Source organism: Corythoichthys intestinalis, chromosome 21, assembly GCF_030265065.1.
Source record: "Corythoichthys intestinalis isolate RoL2023-P3 chromosome 21, ASM3026506v1, whole genome shotgun sequence".
NCBI classification, from domain to species: Eukaryota; Metazoa; Chordata; class Actinopteri; order Syngnathiformes; family Syngnathidae; genus Corythoichthys; species Corythoichthys intestinalis.
In genome coordinates this window covers 27,123,915-27,141,982 of record NC_080415.1, presented here as the reverse complement: position 1 = coordinate 27,141,982, position 18,068 = coordinate 27,123,915, and the positions used below count along the sequence as shown (strand labels likewise).

The window sequence follows — 18,068 nt, the reverse complement described above, 5'->3', positions numbered from 1 at the left end:
TTAAACCAAACCAGAAACTAAATCATAATCAATTTATAGAGAAAAACCAACAAGTTATAGATGTATCGTGTAAGTAACTTGTAATTTCTTATTAGAAAAGAATATTGCCAACGAACTTTTAATTTAAAAAAAAAATCAAATTCTTTCATGAATCGATGGAATAATAAATAGAATAACGGTTCTTAAAAGGGTCTGTAAAGACAGCACTACAATGTGTTAGTAAAATTTTGCATGACGCTGAACATTGAATTAGTAATTTTTTAAGTTTCTAGACTAAAACTATCACTTCAAATTCAATCATTTCCATTTTTTTGCACGTTGTGACAATTATAGGCATGTACATGCGTTTCCTGGAGCCCTTTCGTAATCATGCAGCGTGCCCGTTTGGTGGCCGGCTACAACGACGGCACGGTGCGCGTTTTTCGTCTCGCCACTTCGGAAATGGAGAGGAAGCTGAATCCCCATCGGGTCGCTATCACCGCCATCCAGTACTCTGCCAATGGTGATATCCTCGTTAGGTTCCGTAGAGATTTTGGACAGCGGATGATATATGTTCTAATCCGGTTGGCTTTAATTAAACAGGTGAAGTTATCCTCTCCGGTGCCAAGAACGGTCTCATAGCTGTCAGTCGTGTCACGGATGGATCAACCATCCGAGTTTTCAAGGACCACAAAAAAGGAGCCATCACCACCATTGAGTGTGTTCGGGAACAGGTAAGATTCTATGGAAGGCTATTATTCTTTCATATTAGCAGTATTAACCCTTTTAGGGCTGCAGCTATCGAAAATTTTAGTAATCGAGTATTCGGCTGAAAATTCTATCGATTAATCGAGTAACCGGATAAAACATTTTTTTAGGTAAGGAGCAATTATAAATATACATGAGAAAACAAGACATTTCATCTAATATTGAACCATTTTCAGTCAATCAATGTCTTTATTTTCGATGTACATTGTTGAAAACAGCCAACAATTGCATCTCAGAAGTGACTAGGAAAAAAAACAAACTATTTTACTGTTTTCACTCAAAAACTAAAAAAAAAAAATCTAATTTCTTACCTAAAAATTTCATTACGTTTGAGAACACACTAGGGCTGCAGCTATCAATATTTATAGTAGTCGATTAATCATTGAACTTGTTAGTTCGAATAATCGAGTAATCGGATAAATGTGAAAAAATTAAAATACCTGAGCTGGACCTCAAACGGTATAAAACAATAAATAAATAAGGATCTACATAGGTACAACAAAAGGACAATTGGCTAACTTACAAAGCAAACGTCCACTAGCTTAAATGCTATAAAATACTAACTTTTTTTTTTTTTTTTTTACAATGCTTTTAACAAATGGTTCAGACACATATTCCCACAAAAATTGGCTAAATATACCTTTAAACTAAATTACGAATGCATTAAAAAACATGAGCTCAAACAAAAACCTAGCTTATGTTGATCTGAACAGGGAGCAGCTAGATTTGGCCATGTAAAATTAAGCAGACAAGAGGGCAGTGTATCCACCCAAATTAATAAAACTAGATGCAAACACTTTCAAAAACAAACCATTTCAACGCCTGTTTAACCCCTGGGTGTTATTTGTCCATTTTTTGGCTTTTTTCGTTTTTTTCTGTGTTTAAAAGGAAAAAAAGCATATGAAAAAATACACTAGGGAGCTGATATTTCCTGCAGGATACTAAATCATGTAGAAGTTCGAAATGGCACCATCCGGCAATTTCTAACTTATTGCAAACAGGCTGGGAAGATTTGCACTAAACTCTTGTTATTTTGCCATTTTTTGGCTCATTGACTCCCATTATAAATCATGATTTTTAATATGCTGTAAACCTGATGTTTTATCATGCATTTTCCGTGATTATTGATGCAATCGCTTCTTTGGCGAGTCAAAAACATGCAGATAAAAAAATTTTTGTGTTGACACCCAGAAGTCACTAGATGGAGCCATAGGCCAATACATGAATTTTCTTGCGAAGCTAGCTTCAGATCGGTCAAAAATTAATGCAATAAAGACGGTTGGCTTTACAAAAAAATGGTGTCAATGTTGTCTGAGCTCACTTTCAGTCTATTTGGGCATGCGTATTTGCAATTTTGCACGTTTGCACAAGACAATAAAAAGGTACTTCCCGGAAATGCAAAAAAACCAAAACAAAAAACCACGTGTTTATTGTTGTCGTTTGAATTTCAACTTTTATTGGTTGGGTGTTTGAATTTCTTTACTCTCATTGGTTCTGGGCATTTTGGGAGTCTCTGTTCTCGCGAGGATCACCATTTTGCATTTCTTCCAACACAACTTATGATCGATGGCGGCGAGAAGTATTTCACCGCAGGACACGATTCGAATGGTGTTAGAAAATCCTGATTCCGACGACGACGACCTTTGTTCGGACGCTTCTTTGGAGAGCCCAGAAGACATTGAACAAATTCTTCCGGACTTTCGATGCCGGAGGAGGACGGCTTTGATGACGAGGATTAGGAAATAGTTGACAACATAACGAGATGAAAGCGGGGAGCAGAAGGCGGGGGCACGGACATGACCACGTTGAGGCGCATGACGAAAATGACGGCGATCGAGGTAATGACGAGAGTGAGTAAGCAAATGTTTTGCATATCAAGGTTTGTCTTGTAAAAGCTGATCAAAGATCAAAGCTGTTATTGTTGCGTGCGCTTGTGCTTTGCAGGCCTGAGGCACATACTCCTGCCGCCGGCGCGCACTCAGGTGGCCAATGTGTGTTTTTTCACATGCCGGACATTTCGTCATGCAGCGCGTTTGTGCTGTTCACGGAGATCTACCCTCGTTTGTGCTGTTCACGGAGATCTACCCTGAGTGGAACGTGAAGAAAAGCTACAAGCGCCGACTATTTCTTGAGGAACTTGGCAAGGCTCTAATTCGGCCAGAAGTCCTAAAACGGGAACCACCGCCTTCTGCCGAAGGCTTGGTTGAGCAGCGAGCTGGACCCCCGTCCAAGCGCAAACAATGTGGCCTTTGCACAAAGCCACTTCGGGCTTCGAACATAATAATAAATAATAATACATTTTATTTATAACGCACTTTACATTTGAACAACAAATCTCAAAGTGCACATCATGAATTGTGTATGTTGTTATTATGTTAACTGTTATATTGTATGTATGTTTTGTAAAATTGTTAACATAAATTCTATCATCAAATCAGTTATTGTCACGTTGTCACAGTCTTGTTCTAAAACAAAAAATCTATTGTTACGACTTTTACTTATCCAATGATGTAATTATGTAATATAAAATATTTTAGTTTGATTTATATATAGCCTATATAGCATAGTTAGTTTTACTATTAGGATAATGCTGCTATTATTGTCCATAGGGGGCCAAAACAAAAAAACTATATGTTTAGATAGGTCTGATGCCACTGAACATTGTGAGTGGTTGAAAATGAAAACATATTCAGAAATAACTTAGTTATCACACTTCAAAGGAAAAGCCATTTTTTGGACAAAATCACAAGAGTTGAATGTAAATGAGAAAACTGCAATTGTGTAAAAAGTGGGTGTGCATAAAAAAATTGGTTGTTACGACTTGTGGACTTATTCAAGCCTCTAACTATGTGATATGGAATATTCAAATTAGACTTTTGTTTTTTATATATATACAGCATAGTTAGTTTTGCTATTCGGATAATGCTGCTATTATTGTCCATAGGGGGCATTGAAAAATAAAAAAAATAAAAAACTTTATATGTGTAGATAGGTCTGACGCCACTGAACATTTTGAGTGGCTGAAAGTGAAAAAATATTCAGAAATGACTTAGTTATCACACTTCAAAGGAAAAGCCATTTTTTGGACAAAATCACAAGAGTTTAGTGTAAATGAGAAAACTGCAAATGTGTAAAAACTGGGCATGCATAAAAAAATCGGTTGTTATGACTTAACGACTTATTCAAGCCTCTAACTATGTGATATGGAATATTCAAATTAGACTTGTTTTTTATATATATACAGCATAGTTAGTTTTGCTATTCGGATAATGCTGCTATTATTGTCCATAGGGGGCATTGAAAAATAAAAAAAATAAACTTTATATGTGTAGATAGGTCTGACGCCACTGAACATTTTGAGTGGCTGAAAGTGAAAAAATATTCAGAAATGACTTAGTTATCACACTTCAAAGGAAAAGCCATTTTTTGGACAAAATCACAAGAGTTTAGTGTAAATGAGAAAACTGCAAATGTGTAAAAACTGGGCATGCATAAAAAAATCGGTTGTTATGACTTAACGACTTATTCAAGCCTCTAACTATGTGATATGGAATATTCAAATTAGACTTTTGTTTTTTATATATATACAGCATAGTTAGTTTTGCTATTCGGATAATGCTGCTATTATTGTCCATAGGGGGCATTGAAAAATAAAAAAAATAAAAAACTATATATGTGTAGATAGGTCTGATGCCACTGAAGATTTTGAGTGGTTGAAAGTGAAAAAATATTCAGAAATGACTTAGTTATCACACTTCAAAGGAAAAGCCATTTTTTGGACTAAATCACAAGAGTTTAGTGTAAATGAGAAAACTGCAAATGTGTAAAAACTGGGCATGCATAAAAAAATCGGTTGTTATGACTTAACGACTTATTCAAGCCTCTAACTATGTGATATGGAATATTCAAATTAGACTTTTGTTTTTTATATATATACAGCATAGTTAGTTTTGCTATTCGGATAATGCTGCTATTATTGTCCATAGGGGGCATTGAAAAATAAAAAAAATAAAAAACTATATATGTGTAGATAGGTCTGATGCCACTGAAGATTTTGAGTGGTTGAAAGTGAAAAAATATTCAGAAATGACTTAGTTATCACACTTCAAAGGAAAAGCCATTTTTTGGACTAAATCACAAGAGTTTAGTGTAAATGAGAAAACTGCAAATGTGTAAAAACTGGGCATGCATAAAAAAATCGGTTGTTATGACTTAACGACTTATTCAAGCCTCTAACTATGTGATATGGAATATTCAAATTAGACTTTTGTTTTTTATATATATACAGCATAGTTAGTTTTGCTATTCGGATAATGCTGCTATTATTGTCCATAGGGGGCATTGAAAAATTAAAAAAAATAAAAAACTTTATATGTGTAGATAGGTCTGACGCCACTGAACATTTTGAGTGGCTGAAAGTGAAAAAATATTCAGAAATGACTTAGTTATCACACTTCAAAGGAAAAGCCATTTTTTGGACAAAATCACAAGAATTTAGTCAAGATAAAATAACGCCCAAGGGTTAATGAAACGAATACTCGAAGCAGCAAAATTTAATTCGAATCTTTTTTCTAATCGAATACTCGAGTTAATCGATTAATCGCAGCACTAAACCCTTTATATGCTAATTTTTACTCATTAAAAAGTGATAAAAACGTATTTTTATATTCATTCTTTTAATTAACATTTTATCATTTTATGTGCTCATAATTCATTGGCTGCCGTTGATGGCGATAAAACTCTAATTCATTTGAAGTGAGAGGTCAGGCAGCGAATGAACGAATGCTTACTGCGGTGTTTTTCAACCTTTTTTGAGTCACGACACGTTTTTTATATTGGAAAAAAATCTCATGGCACACCACAAAGCAAAAATTTTCCAAAATTACAGTGTATTTAATTTTAAAATACTTTCTCAGTATCAACACTAACTCAGTGTGGAACTTGAGCCTGCTTAGATGAACACAAAGCTGATATCCTGGCAGTAATCTTCTTCAACAGCTCTGTCTCTCTCTGTTTTCATAGCAGTTAGGTTTGAAAAGCTCAAAATTGTCAGACAGGGGGACTTTACCAATGTCTTTAAACCTGACAATTCAATTTTTAAAAAATGAATACAGAAATAACAGTATATATTCTCTGATCTCTGTAGTCGTCGATCTTTCAGTGAGAACTAAGGACCTTTTAGTATATATACATAATGATGTGGGAGGGTCTGACTTCAATTTCTGCTCAATATAAAAGTACTACCTTTTTAACTCTTAATATCTCATGAAGTGGCACTTAATTGCATATCGAGAGTGCTGTTGTCAAGGTTTTTGTCAGCCTCTTGCTAGGGAGATGAGTTAGCAGATGAATTACACAGTTGGAGATGTGGTTCTTTTTGATCTTGGGGAAAAGACATACATTAGTAGAAAATCTGGCATTTTGTGACATTGTGTGTTTGATTTTTTTTCCCCTCTCTAGTGTAAGAATTTTGGAGTTGCAGGGAACGAGCTGTGGTTGGCGGCCAGCCTTGATAGGCGCGTCAGTGTCTGGGCTGCTGATTGGTTCAAAAGCAAATGCAATTTGCTAGACTGGCTAACACTCGCCGCACCGCCATATGGCCAGGTAACACCCTTATCACAGCAATTATCAATTGTTGTGATAGGCTAGTCATTCCATTTTTTCATTTTGTGGTGTTTTTACCTCCGCCAGTAGATGTTTATGTTCAAGATAAATCAAGAACGAAAAAAGGATTATCAAAATTGGAATTTGAAATGAGGCTTCATTGTGTTGACAAGTCAAATACTGCCATCTTGAGGTTGCGATTTTCCATTTGCTGTACTGTCTTGCTTTTTTAATTTTATCATTTAAAGAGCTCATGGTGCATCTTCACTTTGACAACATTGAGTTGGCAAGCTGACTGCACTGTTAAACCAAAAAATTTTGAATTTTTAAGATTTTTTAAAGTACCAATATCTCACCATGACAATGTTTAAGCTTTACTATATCCAACTACATGCAAAATAAGGTGAAAAGGCAACATTGATACCTTTTATTTTTTATTTTGAGATGGATTGAACATCAATGGCAGCTAAGTATTACTGTTTCCATCACTAATATTAAAATTGTCTGATATTATCGATTAGCCGATAATATTGGCAGACAAAAACATTTTAAAATGATATTGAATATTATCAACATCAGTTTTTCATTATTGGTTTTGGGCCAATGTGCATGATGCGTTCAAAATGAATGTAGAAGCCTTCCGTCATTGTACAAGTGATGGTCACAGCTTAGCAAAGCATTAATGCTTATTGACCATTAGATGTCTCCAAACTAATATGCTTGCGATTTGTTATGTGAGCAGACCATTTGCATTCATGGTGCAAAAATTAAATGAACAATAAATTATTGAAAAATAATGAATATGTTAAGTCCGCGACTGCGGACTGTGTCCGTTTGATATTGGTGTTTGATTTTAAGTTTGACAATATCGAGATATCGGTTAAAAAGTCATTATCTCATTAAACTCTAGCTAACATGTACTGCACTGTAAAAGTTGTAAACGACCATGGCCCGTAACAGATTGTTACTTATTGGCTCCCCAGTTTAAATGGATTGGACGTCTTATCTCCGTTAATGTCATCTAATATGTATTTGTTTCATATATGTTTTATAATTGTAGGATGACAGCCCACCCCCTAGCCTTGCTGCCTTCCACCCAACAGACCCCAGCGTGATCATCTACACTGGTTACGGGATAGAAAAAGAGCTGACTTTCTACAGCTTGAAGAAGAAAAGGGTGCCAGTTTTTCTTGTTTAATTCTTATTCGAGCCATTTAATAATTCTTCTTTTATTATTTTTTCCTCTTTTAACCTTTCCAAGATAATCAAAAAGATTGCTTTGCCTCACTGGGCCACGTGCTTCAGTCTATCCCCCAAGAGTCAACTCATCGCATTGGGCTCAAAAGGTAATCTTTCGCCAAATAAGCTTCAAACACGTTTGCAGGGATTTGCGTGAACTCTTGTCGTTCTCTCAGAACGAGTGTTAAAGCTGATCAAGTGGAGCACTGGTGAATTCCAGGACTTCTTGGAGCACAGCGATTCTCTTCAGAAGTGTCGTTTCTCACCTTCGGGGACATTTCTCTTCTCGGTGGCTCATAATGAGATTCTAATTTGGGAAGTGAACGGACTCTGAGAAGCCTGCTTATTTTTGTGCTAACCTTGTAGGTTTATCGTGCGTATCGACGTTTTTACGCCTTCTCGTCTTTTAGCTTCTGAAGACATTTTTAGGAAAAGAGGCAAAGGATTTTGTCACTTGAATGTACATATGCTATTTTAGCTGATTTTGTGAATTTTAATTTCATTTTTTAAAAGTTTTGAAAACTTAACCAAATAAAATGGAATGGAATTTCCTTACTTGCAAAGGAGTTGTTTCTGTAAATGTATTTTTTCACTTTCAATTGTGGATGTTCAGTTTTACAGTTGGAAAATCACTTCAATTACACCGAATTAAGCAGTTATCTATTTTTATTTGATTATTTAAGAGGAGTTAGGTCTTCTAGCCCTTCTCAATTGAAATTGATTGGACATCTATTGCTGTCAATGGCAGCTGAAGAGGTAAGCTTTGAAATTCACAAAGCAAAATACACAGAGGCCACACTCATTTGAATTTGTATTCTTTTTTTCCAACTTTATTACATTTTGCTTTAATTTTTGGAAGTTTTCATTATTTTTCAAAGAATTATTTGTGTTTTTTAATACTCATGGCTTTTTCATTTGCACTATATATATTTTTTAATCCAAAATGGATCCTTCAATTCATTTTATTTCAATTTATACATTTTTTTTTTTTTTTGCCCATCGCAAAATTTGTGCGGGCAGTACTAATACGACAATTGGATTTCAAATGGGCCACACTCATTTGAATTTGTATTCTTTTTTTCCAACTTTATTACATTTTGCTTTAATTTTTGGAAGTTTTCATTATTTTTCAAAGAATTATTTGTGTTTTTTAATACTCATGGCTTTTTCATTTGCACTATATATATTTTTTAATCCAAAATGGATCCTTCAATTCATTTTATTTCAATTTATACATTTTTTTTTTTTTTTTTTTTTTTTTTGGCCCATCGCAAAATTTGTGCGGGCAGTACTAATTCGACAATTGGATTTCAAATGGGACCGCAATTGGCCCCTGAGCCACAACTTTTAGACCGTCTGTCTTATATGAATAATAACATTAAAAGGGGAAAAAAAACTATTTGATTATATAAGGGTTGAATCCAAAATTACAATCGTTTAAATGAGATACCCACATATTTTGGCTGTTTCGTGTAATTATTTACGTTAAATCACTTACTTAGACATAAAATGACAGTACGTTTGTTAAATCCAATCTGTTTGTAGTTCGTGTTGTGTCCAGCAGAGGGAGTGTTTTCCCGCTATTCCTTTTGAACCGGAAATGTACGAGTTCACCTTGTGTCCAAAATTCGCAGTAGAGCGGAGCGAAGAGGCGCACAGTTTGGTGCTTTTAAAGCGAGCATTTTGGCATACAAATGAAAGACAAATGTCTCCGTAACCCAGCGGCGTGTGTGGCTGTTCTCCGAAAGGGAATACAAAATGAAGCAAGACGTGAGGATACTTTTATTGGGGGAACGTAAGTACAGAATTCTTATCTGACAGCTGGCCGAGTTAGCAAACATTAGCTGTTAAAGCTAACTTACTAACTTTTTGGTTCATTTTGGACGCGGACTCGTTTATAAACTATGATTTTTTTATGACGAAGAATAGTTTGGCAGTTTACATATTTAGGTGGTTTTATGTTAAATTGATGTGAAACGACGTGTGTTGCGATAATGTCACATGCACACCTGTAATTGCATGCGTTTGTTTTCCCATTTAAATCGGTGTTCTAAAAATTGTATTATTCCTTTTTAAACATTTATGTAATTATCCGTTTTGAAATATATATATTTTTAGTTTTGTCTTGAGGAAAAAAATACTGCTCTTAAGTAAATTAAACTTTATTTTCCTAATGAAAAGCCATGGTGGGGAAGACGTCACTCATTATGTCCTTGGTTGGAGAGGAGTTCCCCGAGGAGGTTAGTATGAGCAAAAATTCTCCTTATCTGCTTTTCTTGCTTTACTTCCTATTGTACCTGCAATCTATCAATGATAAGAGTTCAAAGATATTAAATATGACTCACAGGTTCCATCTCGAGCTGAAGAAATCACCATCCCTGCTGATGTGACTCCAGAGAAGGTGCCCACACACATTGTGGATTATTCAGGTAACAAAAATCTGATAAATTAGTATAATTTTGATAATGTTTTACACACATTTTTATATTGTCAAATAATCTCAACAGAAAAAGAGCAGAGTGATGAGACACTCAAATCAGAGATTCTCAAGGTGAGTATAGAAACTGAAATGAGTGGCCAAATAGTTCAAGAATTTAATCTTATCATTCCACGCAGGCCAATGTGGTGTGTGTAGTCTATGATGTCACCAATGAAGACTCCATAGAGAAGGTCGTTTTCCACACACGAGTGCTTAAAATGATTCAACAGCATAAAATACCAATTATGTTCCATGTTTTTATTTTCAGATTAAGACGAAATGGATACCTTTAGTAAACGGCGATGCAGAAAAGGGAAACAAGTATGTATCCAGTTTAGAAAGCTGTGATATAATGAAAAGTAACAAATTATACTTTTTTTTAATCACATCAGAATTCCAATCATCCTCGTGGGGAACAAGTCAGATCTGCGCTCTGGTAGTTCCATGGAAACCATTCTCCCTATCATGAACCAGTTCTCTGAAATTGAGACATGTGTCGAGGTGAGATTTGCTCATATTTCCATATGACAAAGCTGCTCATTCACAATTTTTTGTTTCATTTCACATCAAGTGTTCTGCTAGGAATCTCAAAAACATATCCGAGCTCTTCTACTATGCTCAGAAGGCAGTCCTCCACCCTACTGCCCCTCTGTATGACCCCGAGGACAAACAGGTTGAATATTTTTTAAATATATATTTGTTTTAAAATTCCTGTTTTCACTGACTTGATTTTCTCACCCTCGCAGCTCAAACCTCTTTGCGTCCGAGCGCTCAGTCGAATCTTCTATATCTCCGACCAGGACAACGATCGCGTTCTCAGTGACACTGAGCTCAACCGTTTTCAGGTGCGTATCGCAAGCGGTCACGAAAATCCGTGTAAATTGCCTACATTACTTTTTCTTTATAGAAATCTTGCTTTGGAAATCCGCTAGCTCCGCAAGCCTTAGAAGATGTGAAGACGGTCGTTTGGAAAAACACCAGTGATGGAGTGCAGGATAATGGTCTCACGCTAAATGGTAGAACACTAATAGTGTTTATTTTACAATGCTACTTCCTGCTAAAAGCTTTTGTTTTGTAGGATTTTTGTTCCTCAATACTTTATTCATTCAGCGGGGCAGACACGAAACCACATGGACAATCCTCAGAAAGTTTGGTTACGACGACAACCTGGAATTGACCGACGATTACCTTTACCCCGCGTACGTCACAGTACATGTCCGCCGCGCTGTTGTGCTTTTTGTTTGTAGTAACATTCTAATGGTTGTTGGTGTCACGACAGCTTACGGGTTCCTGCGGGCTGTACCACTGAACTCAATGATTTGGGTCAACAGTTCCTCCAGCGGCTGTTTGACAAGTATGATGAAGTAAGTCGATAGATTTTCCAGTTTTAAATCACTGTCAGTGTTAATGTACATTTTCCCGCCCTCAGGATAAAGATTCTGCATTATCACCAGAGGAGCTGAAGAATCTGTTCTGTGCTTGTCCTTACATGCCATGGGGTGCGGAAGTCTACACGACAGTCCCAACCACTGATGAGGGTTATATTTCTAATCACGGTTACCATTGTCAGTGGAAGTACGTGACAAAATTTGTTTTTCAAGCTTATGTTAATGTTTACTTACCAATAGTTTTTTTTGTTTTTTTTTTAATTGACATGCAGACTTTCCGCTTATCTCGACATCCATCGTTGCCTGGAACATCTGGGATACCTCGGCTATCCAATTCTCACAGAACAGGAGTCGCAGACTGCTGCAGTAACGGGTGTGTGTATTTTGGGTAGTAGGCAAAATATTTTTTCATGTTGGATGGAGAAAGTTTTCACTTCCATTCAAATATATGCAATGATTGCAATTGTGTTTTGAAAAGCGCTCTAGAAATGAAATGTATTATTATTATTTTTAATGAGTGACATCTTGACATTTTTTATTTAATTATTTTTTGACAGACTATAGAATTGTCCGATATGATCGGGTAGCAATAATATCTGCCGATAAAAGCATTTTTAAAATAGCGGATAATATTGACATCGGTTTTTTATTATTGGTTTTAGGCCAATATTCATGTTGCCTCCAAAATGAATGTAGAAACCTTCTGCCTTTGTACACGGGCTGGTCACAGTTTAGTACAGCAGTTAAGTTTATTGAGGATTAGATGTCTAGAAACTAAGATGCCTGGGATTTGTTATGTGAGCATTGTTACTATTAAAGCATCAAGTAGGGCATCATAATACAATTAGCCATAATACCGTATTGGAACGAATATAAGACGGTGTTTTTTTTTGTTTTTTTTTTTGTTTTTTGCATTGAAATAAGACTGAAAAAGTGTGGGTCATCTTATATTCGGGGTCTAGACATTATACCCATTCACGACGCTAGATGGCGCCAGATATCATTGAAGCGATGTTCTGTCATGACAGATCTCAGCTTCTCTTGTTTAACCAGTTTGCATTATTTTTTTGCAATGTTTTTCTTTATTCAGATTTGTTTCAAGACTAAAGTTAGTTAGACCTCTCTTTGATTGTTAATGCAGTTATTGCCATTTTGTTGTTTTATCACAATAGATTGGTTTATTTACATTTCAAAAACCAGAAGCCATTCATTTACGAATGTGATTGCACTTTAGTTTACATATTTAAATAATATAAAATATTTGACGCAATTAACGCACATGCCCCGCTCAAACAGATTAAAATGACAGCAGAGTGCAATGTCCACTTGTTACTTGTGTTTTTTGGAGTTTTGTCACCCTCTGCTGGCGCTTGGGTGCAACTGATTTTATGGGCTTCAGCACCCATGAGCATTGTGTAATTATTGACATCAACAATGGCGGGCTACTAGTTTATTTTTTGATTGAAAATTTTACATATTTTATTAAAACGAAAACATCAAGAGGGATTTTAATATAAAATTTCTATCACTTGTACTAACATTTATCTTTTAAGAACTACAGGTCTTTCTATCCATGGATCGCTTTAACAGAATGTTAATAATGTTAATGCCATCTTGTTGATTTATTGTTATAATAAACAAATACAGTACTTATGTACTGTATGTTGAATGTATATATCCATCTTGTGTCTTATCTTTCCATTCCAACAATAATTTACAGAAAAATATGGCATATTTTATAGATGGTTTGAATTACGATTAATTTTTAAGCTGTAATTAACTCGATTAAAAATTTTAATCGTTTGACACCCCTAAAACAATAACAAGTGGACTACAGTAAACAACACTGGTTCTCCTGGCGACCCACTTTTAAAAGGCACATATACCAGTGCTTCCAAAACCGTGACAAGTCGTGTGTAAAACTTTTAAAAATGTTAATCAGGCCCAACACATTCAGACGAATTTCAGGGTATTGGTTAAAAAATAATTATCGGACAACTCTACCAGACTATATTTTAATCACACCTACTTCTGGTTGTGTTGGGAAACCCTACGAAAACATCTGTTTGTAATCTTGGTACAATCATGTGCAATTACGCAAAATGGTATTCATATATCATCAAAGACCTGTCACTTTGCCCCCTAAAACTCAATTTACCTTGTGCATACTTAAATTTTTGAGCATGGATACTAGCAATCATGTGTAGCAGCCGCGGAAATGCAATTTTGGGGGGTGGTCTTATACCATACATACATACATACATACATATCATACATGAAAAATTATGTTAAAAACAAAATGCAGGGCAGCCGCAAAGAACCTAATACATGGACCGTGAAACAACAATCCCAGTAAGAGGATTAATAGTATGGATCTATATAGGTGTCCTTGAGAAATGACAGCATTATATTGTGTTTACATGCCATCTTTCTACCGTCACGATGCACAGTGACAAGAGAGCGAGAAGTGGACCTGGAGAAGCGCCAAACGCAGCGGTCAGTCTTTCTGTGCAAGGTGATCGGGCAGCGGGGAACAGGCAAAACGACTTTTCTCCAGGCCTTCATTGGCCATAACACTGTGGTACGATGCCACCTGTCAGCCAGGCATATGAACTACAAATCTATCATGCGGTGGTCTAACTAACACATCTGTTACTTTGCCAGAACAACTCGAGCAGCGGCAGTGCCTTTTCCAACTTCACCATAAACACAGTCCAAATTAGCAATCAGGAGAGGTCCCTTATCGTAAGTAGTCAGTTTGTCGTCAAATGTGTTGAACGCACTGGTTCACACCGGTTTCCGTACAGCTGCACGAGGTGGATGTGGAGGCGGACTTCCTGAAAGAGTCGGACTCGCGCTGCGACGTCGCTTGTCTAATGTATGATTCCAGTGACCCACATTCCTTTGACTACTGTGCTAGCATCTACAAGGTATGATTTACATTCCAGTGAAGTTGAATAGAATTGAATCCAGAGTTGCCAATACTAGCTATCGCACACAATGATTAGCCATAGCGACTAGCAATTACAAATATCGTCCATGTCGCGATCCGATTGTGATGGGCGACCGAATCGCTACTGCGCATGCACGAACCGACTTCACATCCTCGAGCATTCCTGAGCATTAACGGCAGTTATAGACATGTACGTGATGGATTAAAGAAAACTTTTCTTTTTTTTTTCTTTTTTTTTGACTCCTAAGAAAGCATCCAATGATTATGATGTAGATCGAAGAAAACACAATGCCTTTAAATGCTGAAACTGTTTTAATGTACATGTGTACAACAAACTTTACACACACATATAAAAATCTATGACTCTGAAGCCTTTGTATATTTTTTAGGGCTGTCAAACCATTAAAATTTTTAATCGAGTTAATTACAGCTTAAAAATTAATCGTAATTAATCGCAATTCAAACCATCTATAAAATATGCCATATTTTTCTCTAAATTATTGTTGGAATGGAAAGATAAGACATTAAAATTTTCAATACATAAAATTTTCAATCAAAAATAAACTAGTAGCCCGCCATTGTTGTCAATAGTTACACAATGCTCATGGGTGCTTAAGCCAATAAAATCAGTCGCACCCAAGCGCCAGCAGAGGGCAACAAAACTCCAAAAAAACACAAGTAACAAGTGGACATTGCACTTCGCTGTCATTTTATTCTGTTTGAGCGGGGCATGTGCGTTAATTGCGTCAAATATTTTAACATGATTAATTAAAAGAATTAATTACTGCCCGTTAACGCGATAATTTTGACAGCCCTAATATTTTTACAATAACTGTTTCTTACAGCTTATCAATGACTAACAAAAAAGACAAGTTAATCTATAGATATTTAATAAACCTTGTAGGTTAGAACAAAGTAATGTTTGCATTGTTTTTAGTTTAAATTTTAACAGCGTGAATAGTCTCTGAAGGGTTTAATTTGGGTGAGGGGAGAGGACGGCAGGATGTAAAGAAAACTTTTTAAATTCTTGAAAGACATTAAGGTAATACAGTGGTACCTGTACGTACGAAGTTAATTCGTTCCAGGACCTTGTTTTTAAGTCGAAATAGTCGTATGTCGAGCAGGATTTTCCCATAAGAATACATTATAAATTCATTAATTAATTCCACAACACGAAAACCTACACTAAATTGTTAATAAGTACTGCTGGTACTATTATAAATGGCAATTACACATAGCAAAACACATAAGTTATTCATAAAAACTTCAATAATAAAATAATAATTCCTGTAATAATGTGACGAATCGGGTTCTAATGTGGCGGACGTTTTTTGCTGTATCTGAACGCACCGCATGGCTGACATGACGGTGAGATAGAGAGTGCAGTTCTATTTTACTTTCTTTTAATGTTATGTTGTTCCTGTCAACTGGAGCGGCAGTAGGCATGTTTTGTTGCACAAGTTCTGGAAATAAATCGCGCGAAAGCGCCGCGGTTCGGGCCCCTGGCACGGCCGCCAATCGGGGCGGACTGGGGCTTCTTCTCCAGCGGCTTTCAGGCTGGCTCTCCAGCGGTTAGAAGCCACCCTGGCTTCTTCCCTGGCGGCTTTCGGGCTGGCTCTCTAGCGGTTAGAAGCCACGCGGCTTCTTCCCCTGCAGCCTTCAGGCTGGCTCCCCATCGCGGCCGGCTGCTGAGAGCTGGCCCTTACCTTCATTGCGCCTTGGGGTTTCGTCGCTGGGACGACCCTCTGGGTAAGCGTCACCTTTTTCCATTCACCACTTGCACTAACCTTCTTTGAACCTGTGATTTCTCTCACAAGAAAATCCAACGTGCACCCGTCTGCGGCGCTGTCATGTCGTCGTATTTCGAGCATGTCGTCGGATGTAGAAACAAATGGCGAGTCAAATTTTACGTCGGATGTCGAAAAGAGAGTGTGTCGATGCGATCGTATGTCGAGGTACTGTATATAGATCGAAAGAATGGGTGAATCGATGCTGCATGTTCTTCTACACTAGGTGGCGATCTACACCTTGAAGTTGCTTACAATCAGCTTTCCTTACATATGTCTTCCTCTCCCCTAACCTAAGTAAACCCTTCAGAGACCATTATCACCCCAAAAAAAGAAAGAAAAATGTATTTTTATTGTTTAATCTATCACAGATATATCTATATCTGCCGTCAACGCTCAAGGGGAAGTGACGTTGGTTTGAGCATGCACAGTAGCAATCTGTCGCGATCCAGTAGCCAGTCATGATTAGGTAGTGGCATTCCGTGTTAACAGCGGTTAGCAAATGGCCTTCATGTTAGCATAGCACTAGCTGTTAGCGTCCACGCTAGCATTATATTCATTAGAACACAACATTAGCTCAGAGAAGCATTCAACAGTGGCGTCCAAGAGATTGCTTATTGATGACACTTCAGGATCATACAATAAAATGTTGGAATTGGCTATAGCAAAACCAGCTGGTTTGTTTCAATCTAGCGCAGTCGAGACTTTTTTACAGAATAAGAGAATTTACTTTAACAACAACTACCCAATCACAGTTTCACTAAGTTAAAGATTCAGACTTCCTTAATGTTAACAAACTCAGGTTTTTGCTGCTCTTTGCTTCTCCTCCTTGTATTCATTCAGCAACACTACATGGAGAGCAAAATCCCATGTGTGCTGGTGGCCTCCAAACAAGACCTCCCTGCAGTCAAGCAATTCCACGGAGTGACGGCAACAGAGTTTTGCTCCAAACACAGACTGCCTCAACCTCTGCCTTTCTCCTACACGTTTCCCGAAGCTAGCGCCAAGAACATATACACCAGACTTGCCTGGGCTGCTGTGTACCCGTATGTTGGATTTACAACTAATTGCTTACTTTTCTTTCAGAAATTTCAGTTTACATATTTTGCTTTTTTTCCACAGACACCTGAACGGTTCAGACATGAGCAACACGTCATTCTGGCTGAGAGTCGCGTTGGGCTCCGCTGTGGTTGCAGTTGCGGGATTTACTATTTACAGAGTGGTTGTCAGACTGAAATGAACAGCGACCAGCTGAGTGCTCCATTTGTTTGTTCCTCTGGACAGCTCGAGACTCACAACAGAGTTGTAATCCGCCAATTTGTGTGTTTCGGTGATCCTTACGTTTGTTTCTGCCTTACCTACTCAAAAGTATTGATTACGCGATATGAAAATGCGTAAACGCTGGCCAGGAGAAGACTTTTAGCAGTTCATGAGATTCAAATTTTTAGTTTTCTAAGCGCATGCCAAGTTGGCTTCTTGACTGGAAATTAATTTTCACCAAAAGTGCTAGATTGGCGCTGTTTTGTTTGCCTCAGCTTTAACTCATCTGCTGCCATTGACAGCGCTGGGCGTCCAATCTATTTGAAGTGGGAGGGATGGCAGCGAATGACTTTCGATGCCATCCCTCCCACTCTAAATAGATTGGATGTCTACTAGTGATAAACTCATTTAAAAGGAGTTGAGCAATACTAGGGATAGCATGTTAAGTGCCCTTTGCCCTGAGAAATAAATTGCCTCTTATATCAGCCGGTGAGATTTACTCCCGTCCAGCTACAAATTTAGAGAAATGTATTCAAATATTTACATAATAGCCCTCTTAAAATATATATTTGGGGAGTATTTGAGACTGAAAATATTTGGGGATGTTTATC

At 37.0% G+C, this 18,068-nt stretch overlaps 2 protein-coding genes and 1 long non-coding RNA gene across 7 annotated transcripts in view; all 3 read left to right on the top strand.

Annotated features, from left to right (window-relative positions):
* Positions 1–8,173, top strand: part of wdr90 (WD repeat domain 90) — a 61,983-nt gene extending 53,810 nt beyond the window's left edge. For 2 of the 5 annotated variants that reach the window (XM_057826916.1, XM_057826915.1), the window contains exons 40-45: positions 334–502; positions 583–713; positions 6,208–6,351; positions 7,412–7,528; positions 7,613–7,697; positions 7,767–8,172. In XM_057826916.1, the coding sequence (XP_057682899.1) occupies positions 334–502; positions 583–713; positions 6,208–6,351; positions 7,412–7,528; positions 7,613–7,697; positions 7,767–7,924 (804 nt within the window). In that variant the 3' untranslated portion in view covers positions 7,925–8,172. Of the gene's footprint in view, positions 1–333; positions 503–582; positions 714–6,207; positions 6,352–7,411; positions 7,529–7,612; positions 7,698–7,766 lie in introns of all 5 variants that reach the window. The other 3 variants (XM_057826917.1, XM_057826919.1, XM_057826918.1) reach the window with 2 other exon arrangements.
* LOC130909962 (uncharacterized) lies at positions 1,544–3,184 on the top strand. Its single transcript, XR_009061813.1, has 2 exons — positions 1,544–2,585; positions 2,692–3,184. It is a non-coding gene; the product is annotated as an uncharacterized LOC130909962 (long non-coding RNA).
* A 1,006-nt stretch (positions 8,174–9,179) lies between the features above and the next one.
* rhot2 (ras homolog family member T2) lies at positions 9,180–17,777 on the top strand. The gene is made up of 19 exons (XM_057826923.1): positions 9,180–9,385; positions 9,772–9,830; positions 9,938–10,019; positions 10,098–10,141; positions 10,207–10,260; positions 10,338–10,390; positions 10,462–10,570; positions 10,641–10,742; positions 10,816–10,914; positions 10,977–11,085; positions 11,148–11,268; positions 11,349–11,433; positions 11,499–11,644; positions 11,730–11,830; positions 13,908–14,038; positions 14,122–14,202; positions 14,265–14,387; positions 17,041–17,243; positions 17,320–17,777. The coding sequence occupies exons 1-19, from the start codon at positions 9,349–9,351 to the stop codon at positions 17,435–17,437; spliced, it is 1,857 nt and encodes a 618-aa protein (XP_057682906.1). The 5' UTR covers positions 9,180–9,348; the 3' UTR covers positions 17,438–17,777.
* Positions 17,778–18,068: the final 291 nt, after the last annotated feature.

What these genes read in the sequence shown, in the direction of transcription:
- rhot2 (XM_057826923.1), top strand. Translation starts at nt 9,349, where the DNA reads ATGAAGCAAGACGTGAGGATACTTTTATTGGGGGAAC. An exon ending in ACACATTGTGGATTATTCAG is followed by an intron (nt 10,020 to 10,097) that starts GTAACAAAAATC and finishes TAATCTCAACAG; the next exon opens with AAAAAGAGCAGAGTGATGAG. An exon ending in ACTGTGCTAGCATCTACAAG is followed by an intron (nt 14,388 to 17,040) that starts GTATGATTTACA and finishes GTATTCATTCAG; the next exon opens with CAACACTACATGGAGAGCAA.